The sequence below is a fragment of the Chiloscyllium plagiosum genome, unplaced genomic scaffold, assembly GCF_037043375.1.
Source record: "Chiloscyllium plagiosum isolate Xiang-an unplaced genomic scaffold, Cpla_swu_hap1 HiC_scaffold_11, whole genome shotgun sequence".
In the NCBI taxonomy this organism is placed as follows: domain Eukaryota; kingdom Metazoa; phylum Chordata; class Chondrichthyes; order Orectolobiformes; family Hemiscylliidae; genus Chiloscyllium; species Chiloscyllium plagiosum.
Window position 1 is genome coordinate 57,364,044 of NW_028270149.1, and position 25,946 is coordinate 57,389,989.

Sequence of the window (25,946 nt, forward strand, 5' to 3'; positions counted from 1 at the left end):
TAATATCAGCATTAGGGTTTATTATTCCATAATTAAATAGACTAAATACAAAAAAGGTTTGCAAGTTGACTTGAGACAATAAACTACGGGTTCTAACAGGGTTACAATCCTAATACTGGACAGTCTTGACTCTCAGTACCCTTTACCATTATTATTGTTATTATTATTTGTCTGTCTTCTTGGAGCTTTTGGTTGGTCTGGAAAATAAAAAGGACACTTTTTATTGAAACTAATTTGTCATTTGTGGTGAATGGATTGAATGAATGTAATAATCTGGATATTTAACCCTTTCACTTTTTTTGACATTGAAACCAGGAACAATTTCAGACTATCGGGAACTGGTATGTGCTGTGTGTGTGGGCCATAAAACATACCATGCCAAACACTGATGGGCCACTAGACGTTGTGAACTGTGCAAATGCTTTTAGTTAAAGACTTCAATTGAAAGCAAATAATTTTTAATTCAGAACATTTGAAAAAATGTTATGGGTTTTGAGTTTATAAATTTTACTTACAATTGCTAATGTTTTGAAAGGGTTTTGTAAGTCATTCTGATCAACTCACAATTATTAGGCCGTATCCTCTTGTTTAAACCTTTGATTATGTTTGTAAATTAGGAACTAAATTCTAAAAGCCCTGGATCTTGAAGTGAAAGGGTCAAATTGAGTTTTTACACGATAAACACAACATGCAGGTTAACCCACTACACCTGTCGAGATATAAAGCTGACTGGTATCAGTGGCATGAGCTCCTTACTTTCTCTTGTTCTTCGAGTCTGTGGTTTGAAAGACGCTGGAGGCTGACATGAGGTTTTCAATGTATTGGCCAAGTACTTGATTCTCTGATTTGAGTTTCAGGTTCTCCTCTTTCACAGCATCCACTCTGGCTGACAGATCTGAAAAGCAGATGAAGTGATCAGCACAGAAGTGGGATACCCTTATTGTTGAGCAGGCCAACTACGAAAAAGGCTCAAATTTAAACTAGATATGGAACACATTAAGGCAATTGCTTTTGAGTAGTTGATGGATTTATAGTTTGCACAATCCAGACACTATTGTATTCCTTTAACATAACCCCAACCCCTCTATTGTTCTGCTGCCCATCCATCTTCAAGTTAATTATAAAAGATGCAAAAGTAAGGAATAATAAGTACATTAAATGTTTACAGCGGTAAATGATTAAATGTTGTGATGAAGTCCTTTTGTAAACTTTCTTTTATATTAAAAGTCTGTGTTCTGTGAAAATGGTAACATTGCAGTATTCACGGTTCCAGAGTGACTATGCAGCAACATTGAATTCTGTCCTGCAATGGAGCAACGTTTAATGTAAGTGTTTTGATAGGTCACTCAGGACAGTTTAGGGGTCATTGAAAAGCAAGTGAGAAAGAGGCAGACTCCATTTCAGGAGTTTTGATGGGAATGCAGCTCAAATGAGGAGTCATGAACATTTGAATAACCATGTACTGTAAGAACAAACTTGGGAAGAAGTTTTAGGAATTAGTAAGCAGATTAACAATTTGAGCTTGGACTCTAGTCATGCTGAGGAGCTGAGAAAGTGGTAAGGGCACTATCTCTGTGTTGAAGAAAGCCATGAGGATCTCAGAAGAAGTCTGTGAGCATTATACTTCAGTGCAGTTGCGAGAGTGTGGGGGTTGAAGTTTTTTGGTGCTAGTAGTTTGGATAAGGAGGGAAGTCTCGATGAAAAGTTAGATTTAACCAAAAATCTTCCTTTTCCTAAATTTATGGAAGAAGGGGTAGAGATATCTTTTCTCATTTCCTAAAAATCTAAAGTTACCAAAAGACTACAAGTATTCAAAGTTATGGATGTTTATTCCAGTCTTTTAGGAACACAATCCTCAGATTATGATGCAATTAAAGCTGTGGTACTTAATGTTAAAGCTTACCAATTAAAACTTAGGGTATGTGCTGAATTCACTAGAGAAAAATAAATCGTATGGGATCGTTGGTTCTTTTAACTGACATCAGAGCAAATGTTTGAAAATGTAAGGAACATCATTATTATGGAAGGATACAGGAATACTATTAACAATTAAATTCTATTTGGATAAGTGTCAATGTGTAAAGTAAAATAGGCAGGAGTTCTCTTAGATGTTTTTGATATTTCTCGTAGCTAATGTTCTGCTATAACACATTTTGTTAATGTGAATTTGCTATAATACGATTGATGAATTGGGGACATTGTTTCTAAAATGCAAAGTATTAAAGCGTGTATTGGTTATAATATGATTCAGGCCTCATTAGTTTAAATGGTGCTGCTATTACGTGACTTTCTTTATAACACAAGATTGATGTGATCTTATGAATTGTACAGCAGGCTCAAGGGGCTGAATGGCCTACTCCTGTTCCTAATTTGTATGTTCATTTATAAATCCAAAAATTTATTCAATAATGAGTGATGAGTTCCAGTTTCAGAAGGGATTACAATTAGCTCCATTTTTTTTCAGAGCTGAACTAGAGGACATAGATTTAGGGTGAGAGGGTACATCTCTATGACTTCAATCCTCCACATGCAAGTAGAAGGGCCTTTGTTAAGACAAACTATAGAGAAAATTTGACAAGGCTTATGGCATTATGTAATGACATCAGAAAATCAGTTTTAATACAGGGGTATAGTACATTACCAAAGAGAAGGGCAGGAAAAGTGGAAAGGTCCAGATGGTGTTACACGTTCTGATGGAAAAACAATAATTTTGCTCCGTGGCAATCAAACTGTTACAGTGCATTCTTTGAGGTCCATTGGCATGGACTGCACACTTACAGAATCGAAGCAAGTCACAGAAAGTGATGAAGCACTGTGCACTTTGAATACATTTGTTTGATAATTACAAGGAGAAGACTCTGGCAGATAAAGGGCTGGCTGAATATGGACACCGTAATACTGAAAAACAGAAGGTATTTGCCCCAGAGGACTAAGACCAAATGTTGGTGCTAGAGTCAGAGATATGCCAGAGAGGAGGGAAAGCCACCAGCAAATACAAACATAGTTTACACATTTAGACAAAGGGACAGGACATAAGATCCACCAATCTGCATAATGATGTAAGGAACAAGAAGGCCAGAAAATGCAGGACTAGTTCTGACCGTGAACCTGGAAGTCAGCCCAGCCCTAGGAAATGGAACTTCGATTCTCGAAGGAGGAGATGTTGCAGTAGTCCACAACGAGACAAGGGTGAGTGGAGGTCACAGTTTGACAAGAATAAGAATCATGGAACAGACCAAGGATATCACCAAAAGTAGAAATCCTGATGATTGAAATATTTTAGTGGCTACTGAAAGAATTATAAGATAAATTGATTTTAAAAAAAAGGCAAACAAAACAGGCTGTAAAGAATTTGGTATATACACTGAGGTACATGATGGAGAATAGCTAGTCCTATCACAGAGAGGAAGTGCTTTTAGTACACGTAATGCTAAAGCCAGGTTCATGGATTGGGATTACAAAGAGAGACCAGATGATCAAAATATTAGAGTCGATTCCCCTGCAGCAGGACAAGCGAGCCTGAAAGATTTCTTAGCTTTTAATTACATTGGAGGTACTGTAGTTCAGAAAAGGTTTACTAGAGTAATAACTCATAGTACAGGACAGGGAAAGTGTTGTCTTAAGAGGAAAGGTTGGACAGGCTAGGCTTGTATATAAAAGGTGACTTGATGGAAGCATAAGATCCTAAGGGGACTGACAGTGTTTATGTGGGGAGGGTATCTCCTTTTATGGGAGAATCTAGAACTATGGATCACTGTTTAAAAATCAGGGGTGGCCTGTTTAAAACAGATAAAGTGAAATTTTATCTCTGAGGATCATAAATCATAATCGTGGAACTCACCTGAGAAGGTGATGAAGTCCTTGAATATTTTTAAGGCAGAGTTAACAGATTCTTGTTGAGCAAGGAGTTGAAATGAATGATAGAGCAGGCTCAAGAGGCTACTAATTTGTATGATTTTACATAGATCCAAAAATTCATTCAGTAATGAGTGATCACCCCCACCTTCAAAAGGGACTGCAATTATCCCCACTTCTTCTGAGCACTTGATTGCTCTCATTGCAAGGATGGGTGTATTTGTCAACGCTGAGGTTTCTAGAGAAGTAAATCAATTAAAATAAAAACTGCACTTTTGCGTGGTGAAAATTTTCAAAGGGAAGTCTTTTTGCAGTCACCTAAAGAAGACTGTAATATGGAAGGGAGTAGTGGAAATTAAACAAGTGCATTTATGGGTTAAAAGATGCATCAAAAGTCTAGGATATCCTGTTAAAAGTGGATTGTATTCAGTTAAACGTTGACCAAGCAATGTTCTATTGATATCACAAGGTGCAACAGGCAGGCATCTTTAGGATGCAGGTTGACAACCTTCTGTGAGGAGGTTCTGCAGAATTTGAGTATTATGTGATAGATAAAAAAAATTTTAAAATAGTATGTAAGGCGTTTAATTTCAGGGGCCTTTAAATATACAAAAATAGATATAAAACAGGATAGGTTTAAAGTGACCTTAGATCAACAATCTTACATAAAACATGTGAACTGAACCCCAATAAACAGGACTAGGTCCTCACAGAAGGAGGATCCTGCATCCAAGGTAGAATTGGTCAGTTCAATGGTTGTCCACTCAAACTCAACCTGATGCTAATTATGCCCAATTGGAACTGAGTACCATGTTGAAACATACTTCAGTTGAGGAAGTTCAAAGGGCAAATTGAAGGAATTAAATTCATAGCAAAAGACCCCAAGTTTCCAGCCTTGCACAATCCAAAAAATAAGAAGTTAGTCATTGTTAGTGGTACTAAATTAGACAGATATTCTAGAATGGCAGGGTTTATCACATTCTTGGAATAATAAATAATGCCAAGTGGGAAGCAATAATTTAGTGGTATTGTTACTGGATTAGTAGGCCAGATACCCAGACTCCTGTTTGTGAGAGACATGGGTTCAAATCCCATGATAGCAGTTAGTGAAATGTGAATCAATAAAAATCTAGAATTAAACAAATAAACCATGTAGCCATTGATAATTTCTGTAAAAGCCTCATGTTCATTGGAAGGCAATCTATCATCCTTACCTGGTCTGCTCTATGTGTGGTTCCACAACAATGTGGGTGACTGGTCATAGCAAGTCATTCACTTCAAGAGGCAATTAGGGATAAGCAATAAGTGAGCAACACCCACATCCAATGAATTACAAAACTAGGATGCGCCTAAAACATTGAGTGTGGGATAAGGGGGCAAGGGCCGGCATAAAAAAGGGTGTTGAACACGAGAGAGGTGAATGCCAGCATAGGTGGACAGAAAAGCACAAGAGAGGAAAATAGAGGAAAGAAAGAATAACAAATAAAGATCAAAAGAGAGAAAGGTTACAGGAAGACAAATATTGCAAAACGAGACTGGGAAGCAGAGAGAGAGATCTTATTGAAACATATAAAATTCTACTGGGGGATTATTACAGGATAGACTATTGAGAGGATGTTTTCTCTCAAGGGAGAGTCCAGAACAAGGGATGCACTTTCAAAATAAGTGGTTTCTGATCTAAGACAGATGAAAAGAAACCTTCTCAGGGGGTCGTTAGTCTATGGAATTGTTTACACCCTAGAGCAGTGCAACTTTGTTTATTAAATATATTCAAGGTGAGTTAAATTTTTGAACTATGCAAGAATCAAGGATGATTGGTGGGGTTGGAAGGGAGCATTCTGCAAAGTTGAGTTGAGGACACAATCAGATCAGTCATAATATTAAGGGCTTAGGGCCTCAGGCCTCAGGCACAGGAACCAGTACATAAACAAGAGCAATGCCTTCTTTCCTGAAGAAGGGCTTATGCCCGAAACGTCGATTCTCCTGTTCCCTGGATGCTGCCTGACCTGCTGCGCTTTTCCAGCAACACATTTCCAGCTCTGATCTCCAGCATCTGCAGACCTCACTTTCTCCATAAACAAGAGCAATGCCAACATGAAAAATAAAGAAGCAGTGAGAGTAAAACGCCAGGAAACAGAGAGGAAGAGATCAGTAGCAGGAGAAAGAGACAACATCGAAAGCAAGGGACTCAACACAAAAAGAGATATCAAGAGAGAATGACAAAAGCAAAGGGAGAAAATTTATTGTTAAACCATCAAAGCAGTCGAGTAATCACCTTCGAGTGTGTGCTGCAGCTCCAGAACCTGGTTTATTAGCCGCGTCTTCTCCTCCAGCTCCTCTTGATTTTCATAGTCTGTGCCTTTGAAGGTAAAAAAAAATCCTTTAAATCTGCCAAGAATCCCTTACAGGCAAACATTCTCTTTAATTACGCTCTCTGGCATATCATGGTTAAACATGGCTTCCCCAGCATTTACTTCCAATGGTAATGACAGCAGACATAGAAGCAGTAATAGGCAATTCAGCCCTTCAAGACAAAGTAAAAATGGTGTTGCCCCCTTTACTGTTTGTCATGAAACACAACCAGAGTTATAGCTGTGTTTATTAAAATTTGTGATGTGTTGTAATCACAAAAGATATGTGTATGTTAAATAATGATGCTACCAGGCACCAAATGAACCGGCAAACTTTCAATTGAAAGACAGCATTGTAAAAGCGGAAATGTTTTGAATGCATCGGAATAGATTATCGACTGGATAAATTGCTGTTCTGAATTCTACGATATTGAAATGCTGTCCCCGTGTGTAATACAGAGGTAATCATTTACACATTTCCCACTGATTTCATTCATTTATTCTATTTTGCTTACATCAGCTACAGTTGCTTCCTATGCCTCTCTATCTTTAACATATTAAAAACTACAATCAAATCACCCTTTTGCCTTCCACACCCTAGTTTGTGTGATCTCTTCTCATAATTTGGCACTTGGAGATCATGTTAAATGTACATCGCACTTCCTCCAAGTCTGGTATATTCTTTCTAATGCATGTCAACCAGAAGTGCTCACATCACTCCAAGTATGATCTTACCAGGGTTTCATGTGTGCAGATTAACTTCCGCCCCCTTGTGCTCCATTAACCTTTGATTATATTCTGTACCTACCTACAACACTTTAACTAGATAAATGGACTCCTAATTCTCTTACAACGTCCACTATTTCTAGCTTTACATTATCTATGAAATACTCTGTTCTATCCTGATTCCCCACTGTTTTGTTTGTTTGATTAATTTATTAACATCTCAGTGCAGCTTCATGTTATTATCTGCACTATTGTACAATGCTGGCTATCTCCACATCATCAGGAAGCTTGGATGTGGGCTTCCTATCTCATCATCTAAATTATCATCATCTAAATAAACATTGTGAATAGTTGGAGCCCCAGCACAAACTCACAAGTCACATCCTGCTAATTAGAACAGTTTACCATTTTTCTTATTCTCTGCCTACTGCTACTCAGCCAATTTCCTAACCAAGTTGATAATTTGCCTTTGATCCATTTACCTTCAATTTGTCCCTTGTATTGCATGAGGTCTTACTTTTCTTTTTGAATCCAGACCTGCCACATCAACAGTATTTCCCTTATTTACTCCTTCTGTTACCTCAAAAAAAAACTTCATCAAGTTATTTAAGTATAACTTTCCCTTAACAGTCTGTACTGATTTTCCTTAATTAACCCACTGTGCCCAAGTGACTATTAAATTTCTCCACTATTATGACTTCAAGAAGCTTCTCCCTCAGCCAGGTTAAATAGACTGGCGTATAGTTGCTAGGCTTGTAACGTTTACAATTTTTCTTTCCTCCGGCACTATCCCTGGGTCTATCCCTGATTCTAAGGAAAACTGGAAAATTATAGTTAATGCCTCTATAATATCCACTCATTGCGTCTTCCATTCTCTTTGGATGTATCTCCTCTAATCCTGGTCCTTTCTCAACTTTAAACACAGATTGTCTATGCAATCTTTATCAAATTTAAACACTTAGAGTGTTTGAACCACCTCATCTTTTGCCATGACTTCTACAGTATTTACCTTCATGGTAATGACAATCAAGACCATTACCTCACGGTGTAAATCCCTTTTTTGGTCCCTAATTGACTCCATTCACTCTTTGGTACCCTACTACTATTTATGTGCTGATGGATGAGTTTTGAACTCCCTTTTATGTTATCTGCAGTTTCTTCTCATTTTCTCTCTTTGCTTCTTTTACTTGCTTTTATAAATTCCCTCTGGACTTTCTTTGTTTGTTGATGACATGGAAATTGACAGCACTGTACATAGTGCAGATGATAAATGTGAAGTTACATTGAGATGTTAATGAGTTAATCAAATAGACAAAATGGTGGAGAATGAATAAGAATAGAACAGAATATTTTACAGATAATGAAAAGCTAGGAATAGTGGGTGTTGAAAGAGACTTGGGAGTCCATTTATCTAGTTAAAGTGTTTGATCTGTTTCTTAATTGTATTGTCCACCTGACATCTGTCAAGCACCCATATTTTCTGCTTCATCTTAATCTTTTTTTTCTTCATAATTCGGGGAGCTCTGCATTGGTTAACCCTGTTTCCCTTCACAAGAAAATGCCTTGATTCTACTTGAACTCTTCCTTCCTTAAATGCAGCCCATTGTTCCAGTTATAGTTTAAGTTACAGAACCTTTACTGCTGAAACACAGTGCAAGATGGTGGCAGAGTAACAGGGCTGCATGCAGGCTCTTGTCCGGGGCCCATCCTCTCCCATCTGTTTTCCTTCCTTGTTTTTTAGTTTTGCTTCTGCTCTTTCACTTCATTTTTCTTCTCTTTTGGTCTTTTTCCTTCTTTTCTGTGGCAAATAGCAAATTTAAAAACTGACCAGATTACTTATATCGTTTTCACAAATATTGTTTCACGAGCATTGATGTGGACTCCTTGGTTGCTTTTCTGGAAATGTTGATCAGGGTCACCTTTTCAGCTTCACTCACAAAGGCAGTAATACTTCCAACTTGGCTTTCTACTGTCTGGAGGAGAAAGTGAGGTCTGCAGATGCTGGAGATCAGAGCTGAAAATGTGTTGCTGGAAAAGCGCAGCAGGTCAGGCAGCAACCAGGGAACAGGAGAATCGACGTTTCGGGCATAAGCCCTTCTTCAGGAATGTCTGGGCTTCTACAGATAGTTTCTACTGTCTGGGCTTCTGGAAGCTGGCGCACGAGATTAGGCAGAGAGCTTTCAAATATTCATGCTGCATCACCAGCAGCCAAACTCATCTTCCCAGAAAACACAGTTCAAAAACAAACTTCAACTATGTTCTACCCTAATACACTGACCATCTTAGAGTCATAGAGATGTACAGCACGGAAACAGAGTCTTCAGTTGAACAGGTGCAGGCCGACCAGATATCCCATCCCAATCTAGTCCCACCTGCCAGCACTCGGCCCATATCCCTCCAAACCCTTCCTATTCATATATCCATCTGAATACCTCTTAAATGTTGCAATTGTACCAACCTCCATCACTTCCTCTGGCAGCTCATTCCATACCCATACCACCCTCTGTGTGAAAAAGTTGCCCCTTAGGTCTCTTTTATATCTGACTTCTCTCACCCTAAACCTATGCCTTCTAGTTATGGACTCCCCCATACCAGGGAAAAGACTTTGTCTATTTACCCTGTCCATGCCCCTCATAATTTTGTAAACCTCCATAAGGTCACCCCTCAGCCTCTGACGATACAGGAAAAACAGCGCCAGCTTGTTCAGCCTCAAGCTCCTATAGCTCAAATCCTCCAACCCTGGCAATATCCTTGTAAGTCTTTTCTGAATGCTTTCAAGTTTCACAACATCTTTCCAATAGGAAGGAGACCAGAATTGCATGCAATATTCCAACAGTGGCCTAACCAATGTCCTGTACAGCTGCAACATGACCTCCCAACTCCTGTATCAATACTTTGACCAATAAAGGAAAGCATACCAAACGCCGCCTTCACTATCCTATCTACCTGCGACTCCACTTTCAAGGAGCTATGAATCTGCACTCCAAGGTCTCTTTGTTCAGCAACACTCCCTAGGACCTTAATTAAGTGTATAAGTCCTGCTAAGATTTGCTTTCCCAAAGTGCAGCACCTCGCATTTATCTGAATTAAACTCCATCTGCCACTTCTCAGCCCATTGGCCCATCTGGTCAAGATCCTATTGTAATCTGAGGTAATCCTCTTCGCTGTCCACTACACCTCCAATTTTGGTGTCATCTGCAAACTTACTAACTGTACCTCTTATGCTCGCATACAAATCATTTATGTAAATGATGAAAAGGAGAGGACCCAGCACCGATCACAGGCCTCGAGTCTGAAAAACAATCCTCCACTACCACCCTCTGTCTTCTACCTTTGAGCCAGTTCTGTATCCAAATGGCTAGTTCTCCCTGTATTCCGTGAGATCTAACCTTGCCAATCAGTCTCCCATGGGGAACCTTGTCGAACGCCTTACTGAAGTCCATATAGATCACATATACCGCTCTAACCTCATCAATTCTCTTTGTTATTTCCTCAAAAAACTCAATCAAGTTTGTGAGACATGATTTCCCATGCACAAAGCCATGTTGACCATCCCTAATCAGTCCTTGCCTTTCCAAATACATGTACATCCTGTCTCTTAGCATTCCCTCCAACAACTTGCCCACCACCAATGTCGGGCTCACTGGTCTATAGTTCCCTGGCTTTTCCTTATCACCCTTAAACAGTGGTACCACGTTAATCAATCTCAAGTCTTCCAGCACCTCACCTGTGACTATCGATGATATAAATATCTCAACAAGAGGCCCAGCAATCACTTCTCTAGTTTCCCACAGAGTTCTAGGGTACACTTGATCAGGTCCTGGGGATATATCCACCTTTACCTGTTTCAAGACATCCAGCACTTCCTTCTCTGTAATCTGGACATTTTGCAAGATGTTACCATCTATTTCCCTACAGTCTATATCTTCCATATCCTTTTCCACAGTAAATACTGATGCAAACTACTCAATTAGTATCTCCCCCATTTTCTGCGGCTCCACACAAAGGCCGCCTTGCTAATCTTTGAGGGGCCCTATTCTCTCCCTAGTTATTCTTTTATCCTTAATGTATTTGTAAAAACCCTGTGGATTCTCCTTAATTCTATTTGCCAAAGCTATCTCTTCCTGAGGCCTAAATTACCACTTGCTGGAATATAAGATCTCTTCCAGACTTGCTGGAACCAGTTTTCATGTACTGACTTCGTGAATAACCAAGTTCTACTATCTGTTTAATAGAACTTGGTTCCATGATGTTCCTCATAGGGTCACTGTGTCTATTATTATCATTTTAATCAATTATCAGCCTGCTATTAATCTCCAGGCCTGGCCTCACAAACAAACAAAAGCTTGTTTGGTCCATAGTCTTCATTTTACACACAAACTGTTTCACAACGACCATAAGTCATCTTCAGATTATAATTTACAGTTCACCGCTCCAAACTAAAATTGATTTTAAAAAATTAAAAATGAAAATTCAGCAGATGTTTGAACAATATCAAAGACAGTTCCCATTTCATGTCTTCTCACAGATTCTTTTCTTATGTGTTTAAGAAATCATAATCTCATTCCTGAACTTCATTCAAACACATTTTCCCCACTTCTGTTAACAGCAAAACAACCTTGTGGAATGCCTCTAAAAATCATTAAACATCAAGACATGGAGAAGCATAAATGCTGGATACCTCATCCTCATCCCCTGTATATCTCACAATAGTGGTCCCGGCTACGGAGTCCCAGGTTCTACATGAATGTAAACAACATTAAAAATTGTTTAGCACTGTTTCTACTCATGCTGAACCAATCTATTTTCCTGTTTAATTTTACAATTTTGGTTCAGTATCCCACCAGCTCCTGTCTCAGTGAGTTAATATGCCCAAGCCAGAGTGACCGATTTTCCTGTATTTTGCAGGTTCATTCCAAAATTTGTTTTTTCCTCCCTCCATTAGTTGGCTGGGACATCATCTTTCACTTCACAACAGCTGGGAGACTGTAGAGAGTCTCCTCTCGCCATTGTCCAAGTTTCTTTGTATGTGTTGCTCACCCGAGCACAAGGAATGCAGGAGCAGGAGGCCTGGCCAGCAAATGCTCAGCCTCTGCCTTTGCCTCTGCTCTGACAAAGTCTCAAAGGAAGATGTTAGGCACATGGATCATTCATGGATGTTAAGGAGGGAAGGTGATATGTGAGATGATGGAGGACCAGTGGCTTTGGCAGGTCTGGTCACATGCAGGGATCCACTGACATCATGTTTTTTTGGAGGGATTGGGTCTGGTGGAATCCAGTAAGCCTGTGCTTTGGGTCAGGGATTTGGCATCATTCCTGGATGGAAGAATTTGATTGGGAATAGGTCCTGCTGAGCGAGTGGGAGATATGAGAGAGGAGGTGTTGAACACATCTGGCATGGGAGTTGGTTTGGGTGAAGGTGTGCATGTGTTTGAATATTGGGGGAGCAACATGGAATGTTGCAAGCGCATAGTTTCATACTTGACAATTCTTCTGGGCCTTTTTGGTACCATCAATGATTTGCCCACTGTCCCCTCAAGTCTGTCACATGACTATACTGTCATACCAATTTCTGGCCTTCAAGATCTTTACTCTTATTCACAAACTTTACTGATATGAATGAAATCTCTTTTTTTTTTACTTTAGAGGAAAAGTAAGCAACACACTGACCAATTAGTAACCCAATTGATGTGGCTGGGAGTCTCCAAGATTTCTGTCCTGCCTTGAGCATCTTTTCAACTTCTGTTCTGGAAGGAGGTCCTCCCTCACCAAAATCCCTTTACTTACATTCGGTCACAAGCCGCACTCTGTGATCTGATTCTCGTCAAACATATCTGAAGAAAACCTGCTATAGCTTTATTCAGATTAAATTATGTTGAGCGGTTAGAGACAAAAGAAGGTAGGAAAGACCGAGTAATACATTCTTTCCTCATCCTAATTAGAAGCACAGTTTTTAATTAACTTTTTTTTTTGGAGTTCGAAAATATAAACAGTGACAGAGACAGAGGAGCAGTTAAGGGTCAGAAAAATACCCAAAGCCATGTGTCTGCTAAATGTCATGAGTTCTCTGAAGTAAGCAAGATTATATAAAGGTAATGCAGTTAACATAAAATCAAGACTTTGATAAGGAACAACACAGTAGATTCTAGACATGGAGAGACCAGGAAGTGGGGATAAGTAGCACAATGGAAAGCAAGCTGATGACAAAGCAGAAATTTGAGAGTAGGAGTTAAAAGTAATTATTGGCAAAATGTGAGGCAGTTTTCAGAGGAATCAATGTAAAAATATATTAGAAGAATAATACCAGATCTTAAAGGTTACATCCATCACAAAAGATTGAGCAAGCTGGGGCTTTTAACAACAAGGTATGACCTGTGGGTGGCATAGTGGCTCAGTGGTTAGCACTGCTGCCTCACAGCGTCAGGGATCCAGGTTCAATTCTACCCTTGGGCAACTGTCTGTGTGAAGTTTGCACGTTCTCCCAGTGTCTTCACAGATTTCCTCCAGGTGCTCCAGACTCCTCCTACAGTACAAAGATGTGCAGATTAGGTGGATTGGCCATGTTGAATTGCCCATAGTGTCCAAGGATGTGCAGACTCGATAGATTAGCCATGGGAAATGAAGGCTAGGGATTTGCATCTGGGTGGGATGCTCTTCAGAGGGTTGGTGTGGACTCAATTGGCCAAACAGCCTGCTTCCACATTAGGGATTCTGTGTTAAATATCACAAAAGGGATTAATGCGGCAGACATAGAGAAGATACTTTTATTTGTGGACTAGACCTGCACAGAGGGCCACAAGCATTTAAAAAAAGAATTGAGGGGAAAAAATGCCTTTCTGCAGAAGTATTGAGAATGTGGAACTATCACATAAAAAATCACGAATAAATTAATGGGTAATTCAGGAACACTTTTCTTTATTCAGAGAGCAGTTAAGGGTAGCTACATTTTGGCAAGAAAAATGTCAAGCATTACTTGGATTACACATGGTTCAAAATGGAGTAAAGGAGCAGAGAGTGACAGTGCAAATATGTAAATCACAAAGTCATGATGTGGTCAATAGACAATAACACAATACCAAGCATTCAGGTTCATTTCTAGAAGGACAGGATCAAAAAGTAGAGAAGTTATGCTCACAAACCATAGTCAGGCATAGAGTTCTCATTATTATACTATTAATAAAGGGTTATGTAGACACTGGAGAGGATGCAGACAAGATTTACGTGGACACTAGCAGATTTGCAAGGCTGGACTTTGGAAAGGATGTACAAAGGAAATCCACAGACAATGGACTATATCTAAACTCTGTAAGCCTGCTGCATCTAGTTGTGGGTGATGATGGATAATTAAACAACTCACTGGAGAAGTAGATTCCACAAATAGCCCCAATGATGGAGGAGTCCATTATACCAGAGCAAAAGGTATGGCTGAAGTATTTGCAACAATCTACCACAAAAAGTGTGGAATGGATGATCCATCTCAGCCTCCTTGAGAGATCTCCAGAAACCCAGATGCCTGTCTTCAGTCTTTGTGATATCAAGAAATGACTGGACGAGCTTGATACTACAAGGGTGTGGGCCCTAACAACACTTTGAGAATACTGCTGAAAACTGGCTCTCAATTATATCCTTTAGACAAAAACCAAAACAAATCCAATCCAGCAATTACTACCCCATCATTCTACTCTCAAGCATCAGTACAGTGGTGGAAGGAGTACTTAACAGTGCTATCAAGCAGCACGTACTTAGCAATAATCTAAACAGAAATTGCTGGAGACATTCAGCAGAGCTGGAAACATCTGAGGAACAGCATTAATGTAATGAGTCCAATGACCCTTCTTCAGGCAAGTTGTGTGGGAAATGCAGTCTGTTGCAACCACTGTAAAGCTATTCTATGTTTCTAGATTCATTTAAGTTGTGTTGTACAAAAGGACACTGGATTCACCAATGCAAGAAATCAGGTTCCAAACATATGATCAGTGCTACAATCAGTTCACAAACGGGAAAAAAAGTATGTGCAACATGCTGGTAGAAACAACAGGGAGGACACCAAAGATCTGCATAAGTGCAAGCATGTATATCAAGTTTTCAGCAATTCTGACCAGGGTGAAGATTGAGAGAGGAAGAACTAGCTTTCGCTACTATTAACATTATATGCCAGAGAAAACTAGGCAAAATGGGAGCTAGTGCAAAGTTCCATCAGAATTCAGAAAGATGTGTTGGACGTCATTGATACAACCTGCAGCAGCAGATTTACTACACATAATAGGTCACCTATTCTTCACATTGGTACATTACAAATAGAGTAATTCTGTATGGAATCTCAAGTATTTTAGTGGACATGAATCGTTCAGTAACAGCAAGATTATCGGCATGAATGGATCTCAATATTGTGACCATTCACTACATCACCAGATACTAGTTTCAGCAGAAATGACCATGTATACTTACACTGAGTCAATCCAGGATGACAATAATTGTCCCCATACGGATTCACTGTAATTGCAGTTTCAACGGTGATACCGCATTACACTTCAGAGAAGATGCAATTCCATAAGTCAACGCTTGCAGAAAGTGCAGCATTGACATACAAGAGAAGTTTAGGAACGTGTTGGTTAAGTGGAATGTAATGACATTATCCGTCATTTACATCGGCACACAGACTGGTGCCATTCATTTACATACATGGTAATGAAGGATTGGATAATCAGGACATGTTTGAACAGAGATGTCTAAAGCTTTCTTTGAAGAGATGCTCACACAAAATTCCAACAATGAAGGAACTGAATTCCAAATTCACAAGAGCTAAATTCTTCTTCAAGCTGGATGACAAACACAGATATTGTCAGTTCACAAGGTGGTGGCAGCGGCTGGATAGGAAGTGTTCAGGCTCCTGAGTCTGTAAGCTCCCACTTGCCTGGCCAGCTGCATTTTTTTATTTCTCCATTTCTCTATTGTATCAGAATTCACCTTTTCTTCTTTCCTGCGGCTATGATGGAAGAAGACAGTTGCGAGATCCTGCTGTAGTGGCGGCATCATGGTGGTTCCGGATGTCCGTTCCTCAAGGGCCATGGTTTGAACGAAGGCTTCATCATTGATGACTTGGTGGGTCCAGCAGGTTCCTTCTGGCGACAGTGTGCTAGTTTCTGCGGTAGTGGCATGGTGGTCCCTGTTTGTTCCTCGTGGCTACGGCAGCTTCAGCATCAGTGACATGGTAAGTGCAGTCTGTTCCTCCTGGCTATGGCGGCGATGAATTTGGCGGTAACAGTGTGGTGAGTCCAGTCTGGAAATCCTTGCTTCGGTGACCTCAGCAATGAAGCCACTCCATCAACCAAGATTGTCAAGGAGGGAACAAAGGGTGATCCTTTTCCCAACTTCATCTCAATTATTTCTTTTTACCATTTCTGTAATTAAAATTGTGGTATATTATGGCGACTTATACACATCTCACTGTATTTTCATTAATATTAGTGATAATAAATTACTATTCTCTTCTGCTTTGTAAAAGAATTGCAGGAAATCATAGATTCCAAATTGTCGTCTGGAAGCTTCCAGAGATTGCTTTTCTGTTTGTCAGTGAAGATCTTTTCCAGCAACATATGGACAGAAATACAGGAAATATTTCTGCATGTGTATGGACTATCAATGATATTACAGTGAAGGGCAAAATCAAAGAAGAGTATGGCTGAATTCCATACTGACTGATGGTGGCAAATGGATTTAGAGGACAAACTGAACTCAAAAATATACACCACTGCCTACTGCCCAAGATAAAGAATACCTGCAGAGATGTCTCAGATTTTTAAACTCCCAAGCACAATTCATACCACACTTTTCTGACAAAGATCATTGTTCAGAGAACTCTGGATGCAAACCATCAGGGGCTAGGGGCCTACCTGCCTTTAGCCCATTAGTTTGTCTAATATTACTTCTTTAGTGGTGGTGATGGTACTTAATTCCTCCTCTGTACTCTTTAGTATTAATGGGATGTTTGAAGTATCTTCCACCATAGAATCTGATGCAAAATATCTGTTTAAGTTCTCAGCTTTTTCCTTGTTCCCAAAACCCTCTCCCCAGATTCGTTGACTCTATGCAACTTCTGATGGTGTGGTCATGGCTGGAATAATGTTAATTGTATGTAAAGTAGATACATGTTGAGAACATTCTATTGAAAAAGGGAAATACAAATTTCTATTTTCTCTTGTGTGTGTATATCTTTACACTCTGCCAGAGGAAGTGAATGGGTATATGAATAGGAAAGGTTTGGAGGGATATGGGCCAGGTGCTGGCAGGTGGGACTAGATTGGGTTGGGACATCTGGTCGGCATGGATGAGTTGGACCGAACGGTCTGTTTCCATGCTATACATCTCTATGACTCTATGAAAGGAAGATACATCATGTGTGTGGCAGGAGAACCAACGTATATCTGAATCACTCAAACAAGTCTTGTCAGCATAGTGCACGTGCTACATTACTATGATCTAAGGAAGAAGAAAATCCTGGAAGTTAATGCATCTCAGAAAGAGTTAGGAGCATGCATTATGTTTGTAGGCAAACCAATTGTACTTGAAGCATATATAAGGTATAGACAGGATAGATCGAGTGAATCCTTAGAAGAATATATAGGAAGTAGGAGTATACTTAAGAGGGAAATAAGGAGGGCAAAAAGGGGACATGAGATAGCTTTGGCAAATAGAATTAAGGAGAATCCAAAGAGTTTTTACAAATACATATAGGACAAAAGGGTAACCAGGGAGAGAACAGGGCCCCTCAAAGATCAGCAAGGCGGCCTTTGTGTGGAGCCGCAGAACATGAGGGAGAACTAGCCATTTGGATACAGAACTGGCTCAAAGGTAGAAGACAGAGAGTGGTGGCGGAGGGTTGTTTTTCAGACTGGAAGCCTGTGACCAGTTGGGTGCCAAAAGGATCGGTGCTAGGTCTTCTACTTTTTGTCATTTACATAAATGATTTGGATGCGAGCATAAGAGATACAGTTAGTAAGTTTGCAGATGACACCAAAATTGGAGGTGTAGTGGACAACGAAGAGGGTTACCTCAGATTACAACAGGATCTGGACCAGATGAGCTAATGGGCTGAGATGTGGCAGATGGAGTTTAATTCAAATAAATGCGAGGTGCTGCATTTTGGGAAAGCAAATCTTAGCAGGATTTATACATTTAATGTAAGGTCCTAGGGAGTGTTGCTGAACAAAGAGACCTTGGAGTGCAGGTTCATAGATCCTTGAAAGTGGAGTCGCAGGTAAATAGGATAGTGAACATAGAACATAGCACATAGAAAATTACAGCGTAGTACTGGCCCTTCAGCCCTCGATGTTGCGCCGACCTGTCATACCAATCTGACGCCCATCTAACCTACACTATTCCATGTATGTCCACATGCTTGTCCAATGACGACTTACATGTACTTAAAGTTGGTGAATCTACTACCGTTGCAGGCAAAGCATTCCATACCCTGACTCTGAGTAAAGAAACTACCTCTGACATCTGTCCTATATCTATCACCCCTCAACTTAAAGCTATGCCCCCTCATGCTCGCCGTCAACATACTTGGAAAAAGACTCTCCCTGTCCACCATACCTAACCCTCTGATTATCTTATATGTCTCTATTAAGTCACCTCTCAACCTTCTTCTCTCTAACGAAAACAGCCTGAAGTCCCTCAGCCTTTCCTCGTAAGACTTTCCCTCCATACCAGGCAACATCCTAGTAAATCTCCTCTGCACCGTTTCCAAAGCTTCCACATCCTTCTTATAATGTGGTGACCAGAACTGTACACAATACTCCAAGTGCGGCCGCACCAGAGCTTTGTACAGCTGCAGCATAACCTCCTGGTTCCGGAACTCAATCCCTCTATTAATAAAAGCTAAAACACTGTATGCCTTCTTAACAACCCTGTCAACCTGGGTGGCAACTTTCAAGGATCTGTATACATGGACACTGAGCTCTCTCTGCTCATCTACACTGCCAAGAATCATACCATTAGACCAGTACTTTGCATTCCGGTTACTCTGACCTAAGTGAATCACCTCACACTTGTCCGCATTAAACTCCATTTGCCACCTCTCAGCCCAGCTCTGCAGCTTATCTATGTCTCTCTGTAACCTACAACATCTTTCCTCACTATCCACAACTCCACTGACCTTAGTGTCGTCTGCAAATTTACTAAGCCACCCTTCTACCCCCCCATCCAGGTTGTTTATAAAAATGACGAACACCAACCCTTGCAGTACACCACTAGTAACTGGACTCCAGGATGAACATTTCCCATCAACCACCACCCTCTGTCTTCTTTCAGCAAGCCAATTACTGATCCAAACTGCTATATCTCCCACAATCCCATTCCTCTGCATTTTGTACAATATGAGGGGAACCTTATCGAACGCCTTTCTGAAACCCATATACACCACATCAACCGGTTTACTCTCATCTACCTGTTTGGTCACCTTCTCAAAGAACTCAATAAGGTTTGTGAGGCACGACCTACCCTTCACAAAACAGTGCTGACTATCCCTAATCAAATTATTCTTTTCTAAATGATTATAAATCCTATCTCTTATAACCTTTTCCAACACTTTACCAACAACTGAAATAAGGCTCACCAACACTTTACTAACGACTGAAGTAAGGCTCACTTCACAAGTGAAGAAGGTGTTTGGTATGCTTTCCTTTATTGGTCAGAGTATTGAGTAAAGGAGTTGGGAGGTCATGTTGTGGCTGTACAGGACATTGGTTAGGCCACTGTTGGAATACTGCTTGCAATTCTGGTCTCCTTCCTATCAGAAAGATGTTGCTAAAATTGAAAGGGTTTAGAAAAGATTTACAAGGGTGTTGTCAGGGTTAGAGGATTTGAGCTATAGGGAGACTCTGAACAGGCTGGGGCTGTTTTCCCTGGAGCATCGGAGGCTGAGGGCTGACCTTATAGAGGTTTACAAAAGTATGAGGGGCATGGACAGGGTAAACAGGCAAAGTCTTTTCCCTGCGGTCAGGGAGTCCAGAATTAGAGGGCATAGGTTTAGGGTGAGAGGGGAAAGATATAAAAGAGACCTACGTGGCAACCTTTTCACGCAGAGAGTGGTACGTGTATGAAATGAGCTGCCAGAGGAAGTGGTGGAGGCTGGTACAATTGTAACATTTAAAAGGCATTTGAATGGGTATATGAATAGGAAGGGTTTGGAGGGATATGGACCGGGTGCTGGCTGGCAGGTGGGGCTAGATTGGGTTGGGATATCTGTTCGGCACGGACGGGTTGGTCCGAAGGGTCTGTTTCCATGCTGTACATCTCCATGACTCTTTGACTCTGTGGATTGAAAGGTCTATCACAAGCACAATCCAGTTATTCACACACGGAGCACGAAATACTCCCTTCAGTGTTTGGCATCACAAGATTCTATAAATAATTGCTCAGTAAGCAATTCACTGTGGAAACTGACCACAAACCCTTGAAAATAATTTGGCACAAACCACTGACAAATGTACCATGAGATGGCAATGATTTTGATGACTGCTAAGAGGCTTGGTACCAAAATGGTACCATCACCACCAGAGTTCATGTTTGAAAGGTAACTTAGAATAAACCTGCCAAGCCATCACTCGTCCAAACCACAAAAATACAAGAGAGAATGATGATGGTAAATGACCAACACACATAAATGGAAATGCCTAAGCTGCCTACAGGACAAAAGGTCAGAAGTATATGTCCTACAAAGGGAACTTGCTAACCCACAGAGTGTGCAGTCAGCCTAGAAACACCTAATGGAGCAACAAAAAGGAACAAAGGCCAGTTTAGGGAATTGGACAATACTTCAATTGTGCACAAAACAGACAAAAATAGATCCCCTACACCAACAACATGGAAGATTCCAAAACACTTAGAATTCACGAATACCCAAGTAAAAAGTTTAAATGTCTGGAAGGTTACACTATCAAAAGATCTATAAAGATTTCCAAGCACCTATACATTATACAGACTCTCAAATCTTTAATATTTCCAATTTTTTAAAAATTGTAGAATCCATACAGTGCAGACAGCCCATTGAGTCTGTACTGACCCTCTGAGGAGCATCCCATTCTATCCCCATAACCCTGCGATTACCATGGCTAATCTACCTAGCCGGCACACCCCTGGACACTACAGACAATTTAGCATGGCCAATCCACCAAAGTTGCACATCTTTGGGACTGAGGGTGAAAACTGGAGCACCCAGCAGAAACCCACACAGACACAGGGAGAACATGCAAATTCTACACAGTCACACAAGGCTGATAGTGAACCAAGGTCCTGGTGCTGCGAGGCAGCAGTGTTAGCCAGTGTGCCACCAACTCTGTGCAATTAGTTTTGCAATAACCCTGATGTGTATATATAAATCCTCATTCTTAATGTGTAATTTTGTCTTGGGAAACAAAAGGATGGTGCATTATGCTGCATTGCTTTAAGAACTAATAAAGTGGCTCAGTGGTTTGCATTGCTGCCTTGCAGTGCCCGGGACCCGGGTTTGATTCCAGCCTCGGGCAACTGTCTGCGTGAAGTTTACACATTCTCACTGTGTTTGTGCGGGTTTGCTCCGGTTTCTTCCCACAGTCCAAAGATGTGCGGGTCAGGTGAATTGGCCATGCTAAATTGCCCGTAGTGATAGGTGAATGGGTCTGGGTGAGTTACTCTTCAGAGGGTCGGTGTGGACTTGTTGGGCTGAAGGGCCTGTTTCCACACTGCAGGGAATCAAATCTAACCTAAATCAAGGACCAGGGTGAAGTCACATGCTATTTGCAGTCCAATAGAAGTCTGCTGAAGCAGGTTACATATGTAGTTTTCTGTAACTGCAAGTTGTAGTCTGAGCTATTAAATAAATCTGTATGAGTTTAAATCGATGTTGCTACTCACAACTCAAGACATATGACAGTGAGAGGAGTATAAAAATGTGTAAAATCCTGGCAACATTTTCACCTTTGGTTTCCTGAATATTACCAGTTTCTCACCCCACTCAACAGCTACATACAGGTCAAGAGTGGACATTTCCAGTGTAAAAGAAAGCTTCAACTACAGAACAACCTCGATTATCCAAAGGAGACAGGCAGTGAGTATTTTGTTCGGGTATTTGATTGTTTGGATAACAGATAACATTTTTACGGGAACTTGAGATCTTGTTTGGATAATCCGAAATATGGATGACAGACGTTCGGATAACTGAGTTTGTTCTGTACTATCATATAAGTTTGGAATGAGCTTTCTCAGTCATTCTATAGCAGCCATTTGTTGGATTTTGCACTGTAAAAGATTTGAATTATACATCCACTGCATCAGGAACAGTACTCTTCCCTGCTTTTTTTGGATCTCTGTCCTATACAATTTATCACCTCCAGAAAGACAAGGTTTTGGCGTGCACTTTTATGCTTGGAGTTCACCATCCTCATCATTATTTTGGGTATACAGATCCACAGATCACTGAAGGTGACAGCACAGGTAGTTTAGGCAGTAAAAAAGGCCTATGGCATGCTTGCCTTCGTTGAAAGGGGCACTGAGTATAAGGATAGGCAAGTTATGCTGCAGCTTCACAGAACTTTAATTAGGCCACATTTGGAATATTGTGTACAGTTCTGGTCAGCAGACTATATGTGGATGCTTTGGAGTGGGTACAGAAAAGATTTACCAAGATTTTGCCTGGTATGGGGGATTTTAGCTATGAAGAAAGGTTAGATAGACTGTGTTTGTTTTCACTGGAATGCAGGAAGTTGAGGGACAACCTGATACAAGTTTATAAGATTATGAATAGCTTTTCCCAGGGTGAAGGGGGCAACTGCCAGGCGACACAGGTTAAAGGAGGGAGCCCTTTAAGCAAGATGTGCAAAGCACGTTTTTCACACAAAGAGTGGTGAGTGCCTGAGGAGGAGGTGCAAGCAGACACAATAGCAGCATTCAAGAAGCACCTGGACAAAAACATGAATAGAAGGGGATTGAGGGATACAGATCCTGCAAGTGGAGACAGTTTTAGTATGGAAGGGCAAAATATGTCAGCACAGGCTTGGAGGGCCAAACGGCCTGTTCCTGTGCTGTATTGTTCTTTGCTCTTCAAGGTGAAAATCAACTGGATCCCACATGGATTTGATCAGCCACCACACACATCCCACTCTCCCTACCCAATTAACACACATGAAAATTACTTGTTGTATTTTCCCCTCATGCACTTTTTGTTCTCAATGTAAGTGAAGAAATATGAGTATACCTTTGTAAACCCAATATTATTTTTGTTCCCATCACTGGATTCAAATTTGAGCTTCTTGAATTGTAAGCTTATTTCAGAATAATGTCTGTTAGCACTTGTAATCAATAATGCGTTATCTTTCGAGATATTTATCCAACATGATTTGGAATAAATCTATTTGCCCTTACTTCCTCTAACCATTAACTATTCCAACAAATGAATCAATCTTTGGAGCAATGTTTTCTTTTTCACACCTTTGTCATTTACTTAACAGTTTAACTTTCTCTTATTCCCATTCCATTGTTCAGTTACTCAATACCAATCAAATATTCTAACTGATTGACTGCTTCCATGAAGTTTCAACATCTTCCTCATATTTACCCTCAGTCTTTCCCTCTCTGATGAGTTCTGTTTAGTCCTAGATTTCTACACGTTAATCTCCAATCATTCAAATCAACCTTTCCTTTAACTCAATCAGCTCAACTGCATCCTTTTTTGTGATATAGTCATAGATGGCACAAAATTGACCAGTTGTCCTGACCAATTGTTTATATGAGGGCAGGATACTTTCCTGGGATCGACACCCAACTCTTCTTTCCAAACAACCAGCTTGCACCATTTTATTTTTTGATAATATCCAGATATTGACCCGGGGGGAATTATCTATCATGATTTCTGGATTCACTGGTCTTTAACAGTATTGTCCCATTAATTGTTTAATACCCCTGCATACAAAGCACCTTTAAACACATGATCTCCCACACGCTGACATTAAAAATTGCCAGTGTTTTACCCAACACCCTAAATAGACTAAAACCCCATGTAGGCTATCCTAGCTCAGACAGTGATAACAACCTCTGCTACCTTGGAATCCTCTGCAAACACCTAATGAATGTACAGCATGCTATTTGAGATTGTTTATGAAACCTTATACATCACACTCAACCCAAAATGTTTGCCATTTCGTGCATTCCCTGTTTCTGATCATCGAATTTCTCTGGATATCCTGCTATAAATGCCATTACTGTTGAGTTTTTGCAGATGTCCATGCGATTCCAAGCAACAAGAAACTAACAGGAGATGGCGATTCGGCCCTCTGCCAGTCAACTGATTGTATGGGATACACGGGGCACAATTGACAACCTTTAATTGTTGACACCAGCAACAATTTCAGCTCTGCCCATAATCAGCCACATCATCCATTATCCTCTCACCCACTAGGATTATTTGCTGACCAAATAATGCATGCAATTCTAGTCTCCCTGCTATAGGAAGGATGTTGTGAAACTTGAAAGGGTTCAGAAAAGATTTCCAAGGATGTTGCCAGGGTTGGACGGTTTGAGCTATAGGGAGAGGTTGAATAGGCTGGGGCTGTTTTCCCTGGAGCATTGGAGGCTGAGGGGTGACCTTATAGAGATTTATAAATCCAGAAGAAACATGGATAGAGTGAATAGCCAAGGTTGTTTCCTGGGAGTGGGGGTAACTCCAAAACTAGAGGGCATTGATTTCAGGTCAGAGGAGAAAGATTTAAAAGGGACCTACGGGGCAACTTTTTCACGCAGAGGGTGGTATGTGAATGGAACGAGCTGCCAGAGTAAGTGGTGAAATTACAACCTTTAAAAGGCATCTGGATGAATGGACGAACAGGAAGGGTTTAGAGGGATATGGACCAAATGCTGACAAATGGAACTAGATTGGGTAGGGATATCTGATGGGCATGGACGAGTTGGACTGAAGGGTCTGTTTCCCTGCTGTACATCTCTATGACTCTAAGTCATTACTAAAACAGTCTTGTGTTGTCAAAGAGCTGCTCAGGACGGTAGCTGTGCAGTGACAGTAAAGGGAGGATGAGCCACTGTTGCCCCTGAATGCGGGTTTGTATTGGCCCCGTCGCCGGACATTTATTATACAGGTAACTGTCAAATCTCTCCGCACCCCCACCATCCAGACCGAGATTCTTGGCCGTTTACCGGTTTCACAGGGGAAAAAAAACCACAAGGATACACCTCATTCTGAGAGGGGCTCACGTTGTCGGCTACCTTCTGTGTCCGCCGCATTCATTTTGTAATCAGCCTCTTGTGGAATTTTCATTCGATGGCGTCGCCCAGGAACTCCTTTGAACCGAGAAGCTGGAATAAACAAACAAAACGAGTCAATAACCAGCGGCCGGCAGACAGAGCTTTCTATTGTGTGGCATGTTATCTCGTCCCGACTGACACAGAAACAAACGGTTCTGTACAACCAGGACCCAAGTATGCCCCCCTCCCCTCCCCTCAGCTGATAACCACAGAAAGGGTGGAGGGTCCATTCCCCTCAAATACAAGAGCAGCTCCACCATAAACAAGCTAAAAGGACCACATTAACCAAAGCTGCATCCAAAAAAGTCAGATTGCAGCATGTTGTTGTCAGTCTCAGCTCATTGACAGTCAGATCCTGATTTAATACAGCAACATTCAATCTTTTTTCCGCCAGTTTTATCTGCAGACAAGGAAGGATGTTCCTGAGCCGATACAGGGACCGCTTGCCAATTGTCGCTCTGCATTAGCAGCGGTTTGTCCCCGGTTCCTGAGCGTTACTCTTACCCCCCGACCAGAGAACTGAAAATGAGCAGCTTTGCCCAGAGCAAGCAGGAGCTGAGCAGGATCGCTGTTCCCCTCACCGAGCACAGCACCAGCCACTGCCTGCACCGAGACACACTGAGCAGATGCGTCAACCCGCAGTGCGCAGAGTCAGTGCGGGGCAGAGAGCCGGCCCACTGCACCCTGTCTCACTGCTACTGTACCCTTTGTCCCTGCACCCTG

General features: G+C 41.0%; 1 protein-coding gene across 6 annotated transcripts; it reads right to left on the minus strand.

Moving 5' to 3' along the window:
* LOC122557189 (short coiled-coil protein B) lies at positions 1-25,946 on the minus strand. Of its 6 annotated transcripts, none has more exons than XM_043704596.2 (6): positions 25,805-25,946; positions 25,185-25,274; positions 20,669-20,698; positions 6,131-6,214; positions 757-895; positions 1-197 (listed from the first exon to the last, which is right to left on the minus strand). In XM_043704596.2, the coding sequence occupies exons 2-6, from the start codon at positions 25,234-25,236 to the stop codon at positions 164-166; spliced, it is 339 nt and encodes a 112-aa protein (XP_043560531.1). In that variant the 5' UTR covers positions 25,237-25,274; positions 25,805-25,946; the 3' UTR covers positions 1-163. The 6 variants fall into 6 exon arrangements, with proteins under 6 accessions (XP_043560531.1, XP_087848214.1, XP_087848216.1 ...); XM_087992088.1 differs by lacking the exon at positions 25,805-25,946 and adding an exon at positions 25,728-25,784; XM_087992090.1 differs by lacking the exon at positions 25,805-25,946 and adding an exon at positions 25,728-25,783 and having other exon boundaries at positions 710-895.